General features: G+C 33.4%; 2 protein-coding genes across 3 annotated transcripts; both read right to left on the bottom strand.

Annotated features, from left to right (window-relative positions):
- Nucleotides 1-1,975: 1,975 nt before the first annotated feature.
- Nucleotides 1,976-6,948, bottom strand: LOC7462941 (la protein 1). Its single transcript, XM_002324779.3, has 10 exons — nucleotides 6,744-6,948; nucleotides 6,589-6,667; nucleotides 6,338-6,487; nucleotides 5,903-6,045; nucleotides 5,620-5,768; nucleotides 4,861-4,962; nucleotides 4,379-4,766; nucleotides 3,992-4,139; nucleotides 2,514-2,592; nucleotides 1,976-2,310 (listed from the first exon to the last, which is right to left on the bottom strand). The coding sequence occupies exons 1-10, from the start codon at nucleotides 6,792-6,794 to the stop codon at nucleotides 2,214-2,216; spliced, it is 1,386 nt and encodes a 461-aa protein (XP_002324815.2). The 5' UTR covers nucleotides 6,795-6,948; the 3' UTR covers nucleotides 1,976-2,213.
- A 1,286-nt stretch (nucleotides 6,949-8,234) lies between these two features.
- On the bottom strand, nucleotides 8,235-12,582 carry LOC7462942 (uncharacterized). Of its 2 annotated transcripts, none has more exons than XM_052449181.1 (6): nucleotides 12,254-12,582; nucleotides 11,690-11,819; nucleotides 11,372-11,473; nucleotides 11,182-11,269; nucleotides 10,882-10,943; nucleotides 8,235-8,757 (listed from the first exon to the last, which is right to left on the bottom strand). In XM_052449181.1, the coding sequence occupies exons 1-6, from the start codon at nucleotides 12,364-12,366 to the stop codon at nucleotides 8,605-8,607; spliced, it is 648 nt and encodes a 215-aa protein (XP_052305141.1). In that variant the 5' UTR covers nucleotides 12,367-12,582; the 3' UTR covers nucleotides 8,235-8,604. The 2 variants fall into 2 exon arrangements, with proteins under 2 accessions (XP_052305141.1, XP_052305140.1); XM_052449180.1 differs by having other exon boundaries at nucleotides 11,372-11,477; nucleotides 11,694-11,819.
- Between the last annotated feature and the right edge of the window lie 3,393 nt (nucleotides 12,583-15,975).

Below are 15,975 nucleotides of genomic sequence, written 5' to 3'. Positions count from 1 at the left end.
CTTTATTTCCTTTCTCTCACTTGATTTTCCCCTTAATTATTGAGTTAGATGTGTTCAATACTCACTTCCTCATTCATCTTGCCTTAAATCTTGGTTTATCTCTAGGGTTTTAGTGATGAAACTCTCAAATTTTTTTCTTTTCTAATTTTTTCAACATTGGCCGATAGTTTAAAGGGGAAGAAGAAGCTAAATTTTCAGTTTTCCCAGCTTATTTACAAAAATATCATTAATAAGCCTACATGTTATTTTTTGTCTAACTTTTGATATTCTTGCATGCATGACATTTCCAAACTTAGATTACCTTGAAATTTTAACCCAATATAGAGAAATGTGTCAAAGGGTTCCTCATAAAATTTCATCATAATTTGACAGTCGGATTAAGAGTTATGCTCGATATCGTAAAATGGATCAGTAAATAATTTTACATCAAAATCCAAATTTTCTCATTCAATCATTGCTAAAACCATATCGGTTATTTTATTAAGTCCTCAATATCATTTTTTTTTATTCCAAATATATTTATTTTTTATTTTTTTTATTTTTTTATTTAGAGACTTACTATAGTTTAACAGTAACATTATTAATTTTTAATTAAGGTTTACACCAACACTTTTTCACGCGATTCCTTCTTAACTTTTATTTCTCATTTCCATTATAACTCCTTGGAATTATTTTCTCATTCTCAAAATACATCTATTTTAATCTTTTTCTAATTCTTTTATTCGTCAAAACACCTTACTGATTTTAACATGATATATCATTTGATTTTTTTTGGGCAGTGTGGCTATACGGTGGATCTATCTAGAATTATTTGTATTTATAATTTTTTTTATTTTTTATAAAAATATGTTGAATATATACATAGATTTATTTTTTTCGAAAAAAATATATTACCCGTGACAAAGTGTGAATTGCGTATATTGAATTTTTGCTGAAGAGTTTGATTGTGTTTTGACCAAAATTTTGAGGGATGATCCCCTCTTGAAATGTTAGTGGAAAAAAACAATTGAAGTATTCAGAAGGAGTCCATCACTGGTTATTACCAAACAATTCCTACAAAAAACCTTATACCGTTAGTTATTAATGTAGCTAGTCAATTCAATGACCTATCTACTCAAGATCTATCTACAACTAGATTTTAATTTAAATTAGGTTAGAAGTTCACTCGGTTAAATAAAATTAACCTAGTAAGTAAACCTTTGACTAAACAACTCTAATGAGATTTTATTTGACTTTTTCTTTTAATTAATTAAAAATTAAACTTTATAGTTTTTCTAAATTATATGTTTCAAATATAATAACTCAGGTCATAAGTTTAAAAAATTAACATGATTTTTTTAAAAAAACTTTATAATTCTTTTATCAGGTTATTTTAATCACATGATCTAGATCGCAGGCTTAATAAAATATCTTAAGTTAGGTTGACCCGATTAAATATAATTGACCAGTTGAGTTAACATATGACTAAACAACCTTAATAAGATTATTTGACTTTTTTGTTTTAATTAATTGAAAATTAAATTTTGTATTTTTTAAATTGTATATTTCAAATCTAATAACTCGAGTTATAAATTTAAAAAGTTAATGCGGTTTTTTTTTAAAAAATTATAATATTTTATCTGTTTTTACTCCATTTTAACACTTACAAATTATTTTTTACAATTTTTTTTTTTTTTTGTTAAGCCTCGTGACGAAGCACACGGGCACCGAAGGCTAGTAGCAAACTAAAACATCTAGATACCTTTAGTTTTGCAAGATGATCAGCAAACATGTCAGCTTCTCCAAGAGTGGACAAAACGACTCGGATCTAATTTTTTCTATGCATTCATCAATTACGAGCAATTATGACTGCAAAAACACGAAAAGTACCAGAACAAGGAACACCAAGTAATAAGCAATGCTTGATCACAAGTTAATCGGAAAAATACTGTGCGGGAATACGAAGCCTACTTGTGTTTCAACCCTCAACACAAAGTTAAAATGGCTGCCGAAGTAGAGATCAACCATCAAACTCTTAATTCATTTCCTGGATCATTTCCAAATATAGAATATTTTAAGAGTTATCCAAGAATACAAATAAAAACACCTTATTGTATCTTTATCAAAGCAAAAAAGACACCAGGGAGATCAAGAAGCACAGGCTTTCATCATACAATAACTATCAAGGTGTCGGACAAAACTGTCACAAAACTTGTTATAGGCATGGTTGCCTCTCATGATGCTCCAACTTTCTGAGCTTTATTTGGTCTCCCAGAATCGTTTTCTCTAGAGCGGGGATGTTTGCCACCACCCTTGTGGTATCTCCCACCCCTGAAAAGCATGAATAAAAACTTTGAAAGGGAGAAATATGAATTATAAGTGAACCAACTTTATACCCATTGAAGTGAAGAACCATATTCCCCCACTCATAAACCACACCTGATTATGGAGGGAAGAACCATTTTTATATGGGCTATTCCAGGTAGTTTATCATCCAAATGAAAGTGGAAAGTAAAAACTACAGTAATACTGACCTTCCTCGGTTGCCCTTATTTTCAAAACGCCTTTCTTTGTGTCCACGGAATTGGTTCCAGTATTCCTTTTCTGCCTCACCTGAGATTACAAATAACAACACCAGCTCTCTCAGTGCCACTTTACATAATGCAAGATTAAAACAACATAAAACCCAACAATTAACAAGGAAAATACAAATTTATGACAGGCATCTACTAAAGAAAGTACATATCGAGACCACTGAAAATATAAGAAACCAAATCGAATTGTAATAAGAAACCCTTGATAATTTTCCTTCCACATTTAATGGCAGTAACTAAGATCAGTCAACAAATAAAGATGTATATGCAGCAAGTTTTGTTCATGTAATCTCATTATCATTACTACTAGATTGATCAAACTTGAAGAAAAGACTAGAACATAACTAAAAAATAATCATTCCATGCTGTAAGAATCAGTGTTGTCAAAAGCGAAAGGTACCGAGCCTAGAAAATGCCCGAGGAGCTCACCCAAACGAATCAAGACGATATTCTATAGATTAAGAAAAATATATGAATAATATTATATTATATTATATAAATCTAAAACATATATCTTCCCAATTAAAATTAGATCATTAGAAAATCAAAAGAAAATATAAAATACCATAACATAATCGTATAAAGTTATATTTTTCACCCTTAAAACAAAATAAGATATTTTAAAGTAGTAAGTAGCCAAATAGATTAAAAAGCAAACTTAAATATCATCATCATTATTTATTAATCTTCAAAAACATCTTCATCCATGCTTTCCTGTTCTGTACTTGTGTTGTTCTTTGACTTTGTTCAGCACAAAGTGTGGATGGTGTTTCTCTTCAAGTGTCCTTCCTTGACTGTATGTCTCCCACTTTAATGATTTTTTAATTCTTTTTTTACACTAATCTTTGTTTTTTACAAAGATATCCCTAAGTTGTTGCTTGTGGTAAATTAAAAAATGGACAAATAGATCAATACATAAATCAGTTAAAAAAAAAGAAAAATCCAACATGAAAAGAAGTATTTCAATCAGGAGCTTGCTTTAAAGCCTGGCGCCCACTCACGAGGCGCTCGCCTAGGCAGCGCTTCATTGAGATTCATCGCTTGAGGCTAATAAAGGTGATATGGCCTCACCTGGAGAGCCTAGGTGAGCGCCTCTTGACAACACTAGTAAGAATCACAAGCAAAGAAAAACATAAGTGTTTAATTGATCCATATTTCCTAAATCTTTGATCCTTCTATTTTTCCACCACAATTAATACGTTTTATCATCCTTGGAAGTCAAACACCAGAAGCAAATGCGAACCTAGTATAGGAAAGGGTTTCACGCTAGCTAGCAGCCTAGCACCTATTCACAGGACAAACAGTTTCTTAAAGGCATCGATTTTGAAACCTTCTTAACATAAGTATCGAAAGCATTCATCTTAAAATAACACTCCCAATCAACACTCTCCCAAAGAGAAGTCAGTTTTGATGCTCACCAGTCACAGGTTCTAAAGTGGCTATAAAATTCTTCACGACCAGACCTTCTTCTTTAGCTAGGACTGCAGCTGCTCGAGCTTTCTGAGCTGCTTCTGCTTCTTCAAATCGAATGTATCCTGATTCATCTCCCATCTTGAAATCAACATACTTGACCAAAGTGATACACACATGAAAAAAGGGGTCAGCATAACACAAAGCACAAAAGACTAGACAATGATTGAAACTGGAAACAGAAGGCATGCAAGATATACAAGAGAGATTAATGAAAACAGTGTCGGACTTATATATAATCTTAAAGGAATACCATATTCAGCAATTAAAAAGGCATAAAGACTCATTCAAAGAAAAAGAAAACAAGAACAGAGAGAGAAAGAGAATCTTAGTACCTTCACAATGCCGAATCTTTCAAAGACAGCCTTCAGATCTTCACGCAAAACAACATTTTTGTCATCCTTGGAGGCAGCTGGGTTAGGTTTCTCCTTCACTTCCTCCTTTTCATTGGGATCTTCAGATGATTTCTCCTCTTCAGTTTTTATTACTGTACTTTCAGAGCCATTGTCCCCATCAACCTCTTCCCCATTGTTTTCTTCATCAGTCTTGATGTTTTCTGGCACCTTCTGTTCATTTTCTTTGGTCATATTCTCTGATGAATTCGATCCTCCATCACAGGCATTTGCATCATCATTGGCAGGTTCCTGAGCACCATTTTGTTCTGCGGAACCTCCAGCTAACTTATTCTTTAAAGCAAATGCAATAATTAAGCCCTTTGGATAGCTGCCATCAACAAGGTGAGAACATCAGGTCAACAAACATTAAGAGAGAACTCCATAGTCCCATTGGAATACACAGGAACAGTAAAATTACTTACTTTGCCTCTCCATTGGAACTATTCTTATTATTGGAGCCTGTTGAGGGATGGGAATTTTCAAATTCCTCTTCTTCTTGCACTCTTTCTGTATCAAATTCTCTCCTGAGTTGGAAAAGGAGTATATTAGGAGCATGAAATATGGACCAGAAACTTATTTTAATTTAAGTTCTATACTGTACATGAACAATATCATTCAGTATTTTTGTGGGGTGAAACTGATTAAAATATAGAGGCTCAAGATAGATCAGAGGCACAAAGGCGTTCTATAACTCCAAAGTTCTTGTACCTTTCCAAATATTGCGAAAAAAACTTGTTATACCATAATTTCCAACCTGTTTGCTCCCACAATTTTAACTGTCATATGTAACTCCTGAAATTAACTGTTTTACAAATCAAATCACAGAGCTAGCAATTTCTGAAACATTAATAGCGATTTATGTATACAATGTTGATAACTTTATTGATCGGGGTCAAAGCCGTAGCTCATCTTTCACCTCTACAATAAGAAGAACAGAGAAACATGCAGACGAATAAGAATATCACTATTGTATATTTTCACATCGACGCACCTATTCAGTTTAAAATGCTTTACTTATGTAACAAAAGATATATAACCACAATTTTCTTACATGTGTCTTTAAGCATCATATTCACACAAGAAAGTTTTAGTCCATTTTATATTTCTACAAAAAGAATAAAGGATAGATACTACACCTAAATGTTGTAGTGCTTGGTGTTTGTCTATGTGCATTAGCTTACTTTGGTTTTAATTCTAGCTCTGCACCTTCAAAAACCAAGCTTTGCTTTAAAATATTTTCGGCCTCTTCCTCCAATGAGAACTCAATCAAAGCAGTACCACAAAATACCCTTTTGTCACTGACATGACGAGGCATCCTTACACTTGTAACCTGAAACAAGTAACATGCTCATTCTCCAAAAAAAATATGCCAAATATTTCCAACAATTCCCTACTCACATAGCAAGATTGGAAACTAAAAAAGCAGAACATTCACAAGCAAAACAAATAGAACCACCAAGTTACCTTCGCATGTTGACCAAAAAATGACTCCAGCTCTTCTCGCTTCACATTATATTTTAATGGAGACGCAGCAATTGTTCTTACATCTAATTGTTCTATAGCCTCATCCGGCTTCAATATCCCAGCAATCCTGCCTACTTTCTTCCCTGCAAACCACTCACCATGAAAACAGAACAGACAAAACACAGATTACACGCAGATTCTTAATTCATATCCATTAAACTTAAACTCCATTCAATTGAGCAAAACATTTAGCGCTACATTAGCATTAGCTACCAAAGGTTCAGAATTTTCTTTAAGCAAACACTTCCTAATTATCCAAACATAAAGCTCTAAATTAGTATTAGCTGAAAAAAGTTCAAAATCTTCTTAAGAACGCACTTTCTAAGCATCCAAAACATAAAAAAGAAAAGCACCAAGAAAAGAAAAATAACTAACCATCTTCAGAAACTTTAAGAGAAGTGGATTTTCTCAACGTTTCTGCCACAGCCTGAACAGTAACTTCTGGGATTTCTTCAGGCTTCACGTCCATTAACTTCAAGTGACCTTTCATCTTCTTAAACGAACAAATCAAAGCCAAACTCACCACTATTATCTAATGTCAAGCCCAACAACAACATAACACAAAAACAAAGCCAAACCCGAAACTAACAAAAACCCAGGATTTATATTGAAGAGATCAAGGATACTGCCATCTTCACTGGACTCGATTATGTTTCTCAAAAAATTATCACGAGGGATGTTGCTGTCACTGAAGTAATACTCAACCTGAATAAATAAATAAATAAAGTAAGGATGCTTTTAATGTTTCTATGAAATTAAGAGAATTGATGTGGAGAGTGACCTGTCTAAGGACTTCCTTGGTGGTTTCTTCGTCCAAAGAAGGAGTTGCCATTGTTGTGAGAGTGAAGGTAGAGAGAAAAAGAGTGAGTTTTTGTTGTTAGGGTTTTGGTGATATTGAGTGCGTTTTTGTACAGGGGACTGCAGAGAGAGAGGGTTTAGCTTGTCTGCTGTTGCTCCACAGTGTATGGAGACAAGGGGGTGTTGGAACCGCGTTTCAACAGTTTTAAACTTTTAAATTTTGTTGAATTAAAATTTTTTAGTGTCTTTATATTGTTTTAATATAGTTTTTTTAACCTTAATGACATATATATATATATCAAAGAGTGGTGGGGCAATTCAATTTAGCATTAAAAGACTGCAAGACTGCTTATACTATGGTGGAACCAGGTTTAATGATTTTTTTTAAAGAAATTATTTAAAATTAATTTTTTATATATTTTTAAATTATTTTAATGTGATAATGTTAAATTTTTTTTTTAAAAATAAAAATAAAATATTATTTTAATGTATTTTTTCTCATAATTATTTTTTTATATAAGATCAATAACCGCAACATGTTTTTCTATTAATAAGTGGTGGCAAAAGATTTCTGAAATTAAAAAATAAAAAAGATTATAAGTAGCTTAAAAGGAGAAGCTCAAGAACTCAATGTAAAGTCATTAAATTGGAGGAGTACAAGATGCTACGTTCTGGCTATGAGTATATTTTCATTCAATGTTTATCTCTATTATTTTTATGGAAAATGCAATGTTAATATACTATTATTAAGATCAATAAAATTGCATGTTCTTAGGAAACTAAAAATCGGGTTTCTTGTGTCCTCTCCTTGAAAACCAAGGTGCAGATGGAAAGAATCTCATGCTTGATGCCTGTATTTGGAAACTGGGAATTCACGACCTAAACTTTGCATTTCACTAATTGCATGGATCTCGGGTTAGACCGGCTCTCACGTGGAGGGGTGATGCACTAGGCTAGCTTGCTCTGCAGACATGGCAGCTCTCCCGTGATGGAAGAAGCTCTTGCTGACGTGCTTTTAAACAGCTCTCCGGATACAAGAAGAAAGAATTTCAAAAGTTCATCTAGTAGTTCTCATTTTCCAATTAAACACCATCGATTTCTTGCTTGTCAAACTTTCCAGAACTTCATAATCAGTGGTTCTCTAAGATGCAAACTCACAGAATCCATCTAATTCAATCTCCACTTTTCCATTTTATAGACCTGAATATTGCGCGCCAGACAGTCGAGCATTCTGAGTGAATCTGTCAGAAAATGGCTGACCTGAGACAAACCACAAATGTGAAGACTCGAAGATCGACTGAAACCAACAAATCAAGCATGAGAAGGGAACCACCTGTAGAAAGTATTTGCCACCAAATCAGGTGGTTAAGATTGTGAAGCCCAACAGGTCATTTATGAAATCCTTGAAGAGATGATTGACATGAAATTTGATCAAGCAATCCTAAAAATCAGAATACTGAAACTATAAAGGATCAGGACTAAAACCAAATTTTCATATTTGCACTTGCATATGGGCGTGACCAAACAAGCTTCAATAAACCTTGTTGCAAAAACTAAATAGCAAGATTGATAAACTATCGTCTATGATAAACGATGTCTATCACACATTAACCACAATTCAATTTTAACCATGTTTGTCATTGTCATTGTCATTGTCACCAGAGTATAACTTATAGCAGACAAGTAATTCCCCAACCCTGATCTCCTCCCCCTTCGCCTGGCATTACATGTACCTTTCCAAATTTTCTAAGTTTATTCATATAATGCTTGAAGTCACAAACTGAATGACAAACCCGCATCTTCAAGGGGCAGCAGGTTCAGCAGAACCCCTGAATACCATTGCTTTACATAAAGTCGTCTTCCAGCTCCTGCAAGGACTTGTTTTCAGATGCTACTTGTTTATTGGATGTCATCTTTTCAGCCACCATCAAACCCTTGTAGCTCCTTATCTCTGTCTGTCTCTCCTTTTCAAGCCTTTCCATTTCCTCACGTCGTTTCTGCAAAGACAAATTTGAGATTTTTATGCACTTTATAATTAAATAAAAAAAAGGGAGGAAAGATTGGCTCCAACCAAAGTATCATATCTCCTCAAATGGTAGAAGAGCTGGAGTCATACTTTCAAATTTTGCTACTGCATTGATATTGAAGAATTAATATCATGGAAGAATTAATACTTACTACATTAAAAAGGAAGAAAAAGAAGAAGCAGTAAACAGAGAATGAGTCATCCTAAACTTTGAAAGCACAGAAAGAGGCACCCAATAAATAAGGCCCTCTTCTCCCGTTGAATATCAGACACAGAGACTCCTCCATAACCTGGGGAAGCATCGCAGTGAAAGGAGACTAGAAAAAAAATCCTATCCCACAACAGTGGGTGGATAGAACTGTTTTCGAGGATTCAAGCATTCCTTTCTTTCTAAGCGCACAAAATAATCAAAAGAAGATCACACTCCCAGAACAGATAGAAATTATTGAACATAAAGAACTGAAACCAAACCTTGTGAAACAAGAGGGAAAATGCTAAACTGGAGAATCACTGACCTATGGAATGTCTAAGAATATTTGAAGCAATGAGTAGATCAGATGCACAGCACAACTTGAAACTGAGGACTAGGAATTGAACGGGCACAACACAACCATCCAAGAACATGAATGTGCAACACAATGCAACTCAATAGCCAAAATTGTTGAAAATGGGAATTGTGAGTTCATCTCTTAATATCGAGAGATCAAAGCTATCAAACCAAGTAGATGCATTATACCAATATGCAACTGGAATACCTTATCTTAATATCAAGAGATCAACTCAATGACTAGATTTTTTAGATACCAGCAACACAGAAACATAATAAAAAAAGAATAGACCGTGCTGTTACCGTCTAATATTTCATCCAATCACAGTATGACCGTGTCCTTTTTACAACAATAAGAAAGTCAATAAATAGCTAAAAGAGCAACCAGTAGACTTTTTGCCACACATTTAAATGCTAGAAGGAGATATAAATCCTAGGGGCATTTAAAATGGTGATATAGCCAAACAATCTGCAATTTAAAACTTACAGCGTTCAAACATTAATTCCCAAAAAACAAAACAGGTTGCAACCAATACTAGTGACTATGAAAATGGTGATAAAGCTATAATTTTCTGAATTTGAAGCTTCCAGCGTTCCCAACATTAATGCCCAAAAAACATAACAGGTTGCAAGTAATGCTGGGAGAAGATTCTATTTGTTTGCACAATGTTTGAGATCAATGGAAGCATAAATGATACTTCTTGGATGTTTTAGATAAACTACACTGGAGGTTTATAATTTCAATCACATTGTCACTGAAAGCAAAGCATCAAAAGATCTGATAACCGTTCTTGCGGTGCGTGCAGAAAGCAAAAGGAATGTGTTCTTCCCAAAGGAAATTCGATGGAAGAGTACTTAACATGGTTTAACAATTGACCAACTACGCCCAAACTCACATTGCAAAACCCAGAATTCAAATGCAATCCTTGGCTACATAACTTTAAATGATAAACCACTGCCACTAAAAGAAAGCCACTTGAGGACCCAAGAAGACTCTGAACCTTACGGAGACTAAGGAGCAACAAGGTCAGCTGAACTCCCCATCGAATTCATTTCCAATAAGAGGAAGAAAAGGGCGAGATGAGGGAGGAGGAGGCCAAGGAGAAGGAAAGGAATCCTATTTTCAAAGTTAGAGTGAAAAGAACTATAAGAGGTTCCAAATAGATCTATTTTTATCAGGTATAATTCGAGGGTGCTTGGCAGTGTGGTAGCGGTTGCTTTTCAAATAACTTTTTGTGCCGAAATGCATGCCAATGATGTTTTTTTATTTTTTAAAAATCATTTTTGACATCAGCACATCAAAACGATCCAAAACGTACAAACCATATTAAATTTTAGCAAAAAAAAAAAAAAAATTTTGAATTTTTTGGGAACGCGGTTTGCACCGCGTTCCCAAACGCATTCTTCATATCTGTCCAGCTGAAACAAATTCGGTGCCATCATATGCTCTTCATAATAAGTGCACAAGGATATCATGTTCCATGTTACAGCTCTACATCACCTGACCTAAGACTTAGAATTGGACACATGAGAATGGATAAAACTCACTTTATCTCTCAGAAGAAGCTTTCTCTCTGCTCTTTCTGCTGCATTGACTGCTTCTCTCTCAGCTGCAATGATACATGGTAATAAGTAACCGTTAGAATCATCAGGGCCGATGAAAAGAATTTATAGAACTAAGCTAAGCAAAAAACTGACAACATTACATCTGGAAAACCTAAACCACTCCCTATGTTTGGTTTTGTGCACAGATAAGAAGAGAAGAGAATTATGAAGTTCCCTGCCTTCTTTTTATGGCCCGCAGGTTTTGTAATAAACTAAAATGATAGGCTGAGATCAAAGATTTACCTTTCAAATCAGGTTTTCTTTCTACCTTTGTTTTGTTCAATCTATTAACTACCTCATTTAGCCGCTTCTCCACTCTCACAGTTCGAACCTAGATAAAGAGTCAAAACCAGAGAAACATGATTAATTTATGTAATTGCTCATTATTGTTCCAGTAAGTTGTAAACACAAACTACCAAACAAAGGATGTCACCATCTTTGAATTGTGGAAGCCAACTTGACCAACATCCATGGAAGCAGTTTTCTTCAAATTGGCCCAAGGAGTGTAAACAACATCAATGTTGTTCACCTTGTTGCCTGCAGTGTGAAAGAGAAACAGTTTCGAACAACTAACTCATTGTAACTATGCATCCATGTTCAAAACAAAAAAGAATACTTTAATCAAGGGAATGGTTGTAACTTTATATTACGAAACAAGCATTGAGCTTGCTATTAAAACCATGAAGTATAAATCCATAGCGGCAAGGGAGAAACTGAATTATGTAAAATGAAAGGAAGATTCAGAAACTTTTCCTTGAATCGAATTTGCTTTAACAAGCTGCACACAATCCTCAAGTACACCTTCACTTATATCATCAATGGTCTGACCTTTATGCAGCCTTACATACACATGGGCAGAAGACATTTTGTCCACGTGAAACCTACAAAAAAAAAAACCATCAAGAAAAACCCTGATGATTTCTGAAAACGTCAGACCCCTAATTGCAAACAAAACCCAATCCAGATAACGAATTACAAACTCCCCTTTCCTTCTTTACCCTTTTCAATAACATGGGCTCTTCAAAGTTCAAATTCTGAGCATTGATTTTTGATTTGATAGAGAAACCATCACTCTACCTTGTTGAATTACTCCCTCCCAATTATAAATTATAACACTTTTCACTCTCTGCTTTGATTATTATAAGATCAATGGGAAAATATCACATATAGAGAGAATCTTGACCTTATAAAACAACAAAACTAATTAAATTACAATTAATATCTGACTAAATTAATCAATAAATCAAAGACCCAGATGGCAAAGATTGAAACTTTGAATTGGATTAGCAAGAAATTGATAAGAAAAAAAAAGTACCAGATGTCTTCAGGGAAACCATATTTGATAAGCTCCTCGTTCTCGTACTTGTCAAGACCCATAAAAATAGTGTAATCTCCTGCCTCTGGTCTGGCTTTGAAGTAGAACACCATCTCTCTTTTTTATTTCAAACAATAAAAAACAATTCAGAATAATTTATGTGGTTTTGATCGTGTATGTTTTGTGGGTGGTTTTTCTATGGCTTTGCTTTGCTTTGTGTTTTTGTTTTGACGGAGGTTTGCTTTTGCTGTGGTAGGATTCGTTGCTAACTGGGCGTCTTTCTTCCAAACGCTGTTTGAAATTTTTATTCTGTCCAAAGACTCCGAACCACCATTCGTCATTCAGGATCAACATATTTTATTTATTTATTTATTTATTTTGTTAAATTTTAATTTTTTAATTTTAAAATAATTTTTAAAATATTTTTATATTATTTTAATACGTGAATGTTAAAAATAAATTTTAAAAAATAAAAAAAATATTATTTTAATATATTTTTAAACAAAATTTATTTTAAAAAATAATTTATATTTAACTTTTAAAAACCCTTAAATTACTTGGTTTTTTTTTCTTAAACCGACCCACATATTAGAGGGAGAAAAACAAAGAAAAAGAAAACCATATTCACAACGTTTTTGTAGGTGAAATAAAATGGGTTTATAGTTCAACAATATTATAGCAGAGTGCGGACTGTATTTTTTAATATTTTATTTTTTAATTAATATTTTTTATTGATTTAACATGTTAATATTAAAAGTAGAAAAATATATAAAAAATATTATTTTAATATATTTTCAAGTAAAAAATATTTTAAAAGCATCTTCCATCACAATTTCGATCACAATTTATATATATAATAGAGAATATGGCGTTTTAACTTTTATATATTAAGAAAAAAAACTCTATTGTATCAAAATCAAAGTGTAAAATATTAATGTGATTAAGATAATGAATTTAAATATGACACTTAAAAAAAAACCCTGTAATTATCACTCGTTTAAACACAAGGGAAAGAATGGAGATGGTTAATTTAAATTGAAGTTTTAATGTAGTTTTTTAATTGAGAAATAAGAATTTTACAAAAATCATAAAATAAAATTATGTGACACACGTGTATATAAAAAAGATTTTGAATATAAAAAAATATTCAGGCTATAAATAATTATTTAATATTTTTATTAAATCAACCTAGCATGTCAATTTTAAATTTTTTTTATCTGACTTCTTATATAATTTAAATTTAAAATTAAACTATGTGAGAATTGCTCTAAAATGACCTGGTTGATTTGCTGGTCTAAAGACATTCCACCGAGCTGGTAAAAAAAATTCAGGGATGAAATAAAGAAAAAAATAATGAAATTGATATTAAAAAAAATCTTGACCCAACTTCTTGTTTTCGAATTTAAAATTAAATTATGTGAGAGTTGTCTTAATGTGACCTAATCAATTTATCAAGTCCGAAAACAACTTAAATGATTGGTAAAATAAAGTTTGGGGATGAAATTGAAAAATAAAAGATGAAATTGATATAAATTTTTTTTATCTTAACTCTTTGCTTAACTCATGTTTAAAATTAAATTATATAAAAGTTTTCCCGACATGATTTTTGACTGGTACAAAATTAACCTAAACAATTGTTATAAAAAAAACGAAAGATAAAATTGAAATAAAAAGAGGGAGGGGAATGGAAAAAAAAATGAGAGGCTGAATTGGAAAAAAAAAAAAAAAACAAAAAGAGAGAGAGAACACGGTCCATATAAACAGTAAAGCTCCTTAATAATTCTCAAGTGTTTTTTTTTTTTTTGGTGAAGAAATAATATATGTATATTCATAATTCCAGGGCATATGTCAAGAGTCAATACATTATAATAAGACTTGTAAATCACTAGTGAGATTGTTCGCGCTACACCAGCTTGAGCTTGACATCATCAAATGGCGATTAAAAAAGATAGATTTGTTAAGATTAAAGCAACTTTCAACAGTTATCAAGATTAAAACAAGGTTTAACAGCTGAAGTGCATGATGTAAGGCTGGAAAGAAGTGCAAGGCAAAATAGAAAGAGCATGACTGCATGCTGTTGGAATACATCAAGAGAAACAATTTTATAAAGTTTCAAGCAAAAGCCTCATGCTTGAACATATGGAAATGCAGAGAGGTGCTCCATGCAAAATGCAGAGGTGAGGATAGAGATGTAGTCGCCCCAGCAGTCGATTCAACATGCATGCTGTCATGAAATCAGCTGCCCTGCAAAATAGAGAAGGTAAATGCCGCGCCCCTGGGAGCTCTCGCGAAGCCAATGTTGTATTTATAAGGCAACCTTTTTGGCAGCATCATACATACAAGGAATGTATGCAACTAATATGAAATAAATGACTAGTCTTCTGTTTGTTTTAGGGCCAGCAGCTGCCTGAAGTGCTTCAGGTTGAGTAGATTCGCTTGACGATCTGTATCCTTGTGAAGCACTGTAAGGGACGTTACAAGTTATGTTAGAAATGGAAAACAAACAAATAACAATGTAATAAGTTACGAGGGACAATCCAAATGTGTGAAGAAACAAAGAATTAATTAAAATGAGGCGCTGATATGGATTAATAGAGAGACTGTCCTTTCTTGAACATCATCGGAATCGAGAGACAAGTCTTCACTTCATTCCAGCAACCAAGCTATCATTGTGCTCCGGCTGCATTTTAGTGGAGATTCTTGATGAACCAACACCTGTATCAAAGACAGCCTGCACATATGATGTCTGAGGTTGTTTTTGTTACATGCCGAGCTGTTCTTTGGGCACATTGTCGAAGAAATTCATGCAACAATCTTTTTTTATATATTATTAACGTGGGTGTCCGGGCCAACTTGCGCGCATATCGACTAATCTTACGGGTTCTAAAATTAATGACCATCTAAACCTTTAGTAGCCCTGAGGTTTGTGGAACTCGAACTGATGATCTCTAGAAAGCAAACCTAGAACCTAATCATTTGAACTTCACCTCTAAATATTATTCATGCCATAATCTTGCAGCGGTTTGTAGTTGGCCTGAATGCTCCAAAGTGTGCAGCTGGAAAATATGTGTGTTTGTTTAGCTTGCTTGCCATAGGCGGTGCAATAATTGAGGGGCATATGGGTTCATCCAAAGGATCTCTTTGGTTGTTTTTCTATTTTCATTAATCTGGTCTTCATGTGACAATACAACATTAGACAGACGATGAAGGAAGCTGATGAACCTCAACAGGCAGCTGACCAAAGCTGATAAGAAAGAATTCATAAATAATTAAATCACCACAAGAAAAAAATGAAACAATGTTCAGAAGCCATATAGAACTGATCAAGGATGAAAAAACATGAAAAAATGGAACACAGCAGCTCCTAGCCACGCCCAAGCCATATAGAACTGATCAAGGATGAAAAAACATGAAAAAATGAACACAGCAGCTCCTAGCCACGCCCAAGCCATATAGAACTGATCAAGAAATTGTATTTTCATTTATCTAAATGCATATAATGTATAGACTATTTAAAGGCAAATTAATGCATAAAAAATACTGTGAATTGTGCCTATGAGTTACAAAATAATAATTAAATTTATTTCATAAACATACAGAAACAATTAAAAGTATCACTTTTTTCTCTCTCCATCAAAATAAACACTAAAACATAATTCAAACCCAACCATCTAGGTGGTGGCCTAGTGGTAAGAACTTGGAATTAAGAGATTTACTCCCTC

The sequence above is a fragment of the Populus trichocarpa genome, chromosome 18, assembly GCF_000002775.5.
Source record: "Populus trichocarpa isolate Nisqually-1 chromosome 18, P.trichocarpa_v4.1, whole genome shotgun sequence".
NCBI lineage: Eukaryota > Viridiplantae > Streptophyta > Magnoliopsida > Malpighiales > Salicaceae > Populus > Populus trichocarpa.
The sequence above is the reverse complement of the archived record's forward strand: the minus strand, read 5'-3'. Positions and strand labels throughout refer to the sequence as shown.

Coding starts and splice junctions, on each gene's coding strand:
- LOC7462941 (XM_002324779.3), bottom strand. CDS start 6,794: ATGGCAACTCCTTCTTTGGACGAAGAAACCACCAAGGAAGTCCTTAGA. Junction 6,668..6,743: donor CCAAGGAAGTCCTTAGACAG/GTCACTCTCCAC, acceptor TTATTTATTCAG/GTTGAGTATTACTTCAGTGA. Junction 4,963..5,619: donor GAGCTAGAATTAAAACCAAA/GTAAGCTAATGC, acceptor TTTCCAACTCAG/GAGAGAATTTGATACAGAAA.
- LOC7462942 (XM_052449181.1), bottom strand. CDS start 12,366: ATGGTGTTCTACTTCAAAGCCAGACCAGAGGCAGGAGATTACACTATT. Junction 11,474..11,689: donor AAGCAAATTCGATTCAAGGA/AAAGTTTCTGAA, acceptor CACACTGCAGGC/AACAAGGTGAACAACATTGA. Junction 10,944..11,181: donor AAGAAAACCTGATTTGAAAG/GTAAATCTTTGA, acceptor GTATCATTGCAG/CTGAGAGAGAAGCAGTCAAT.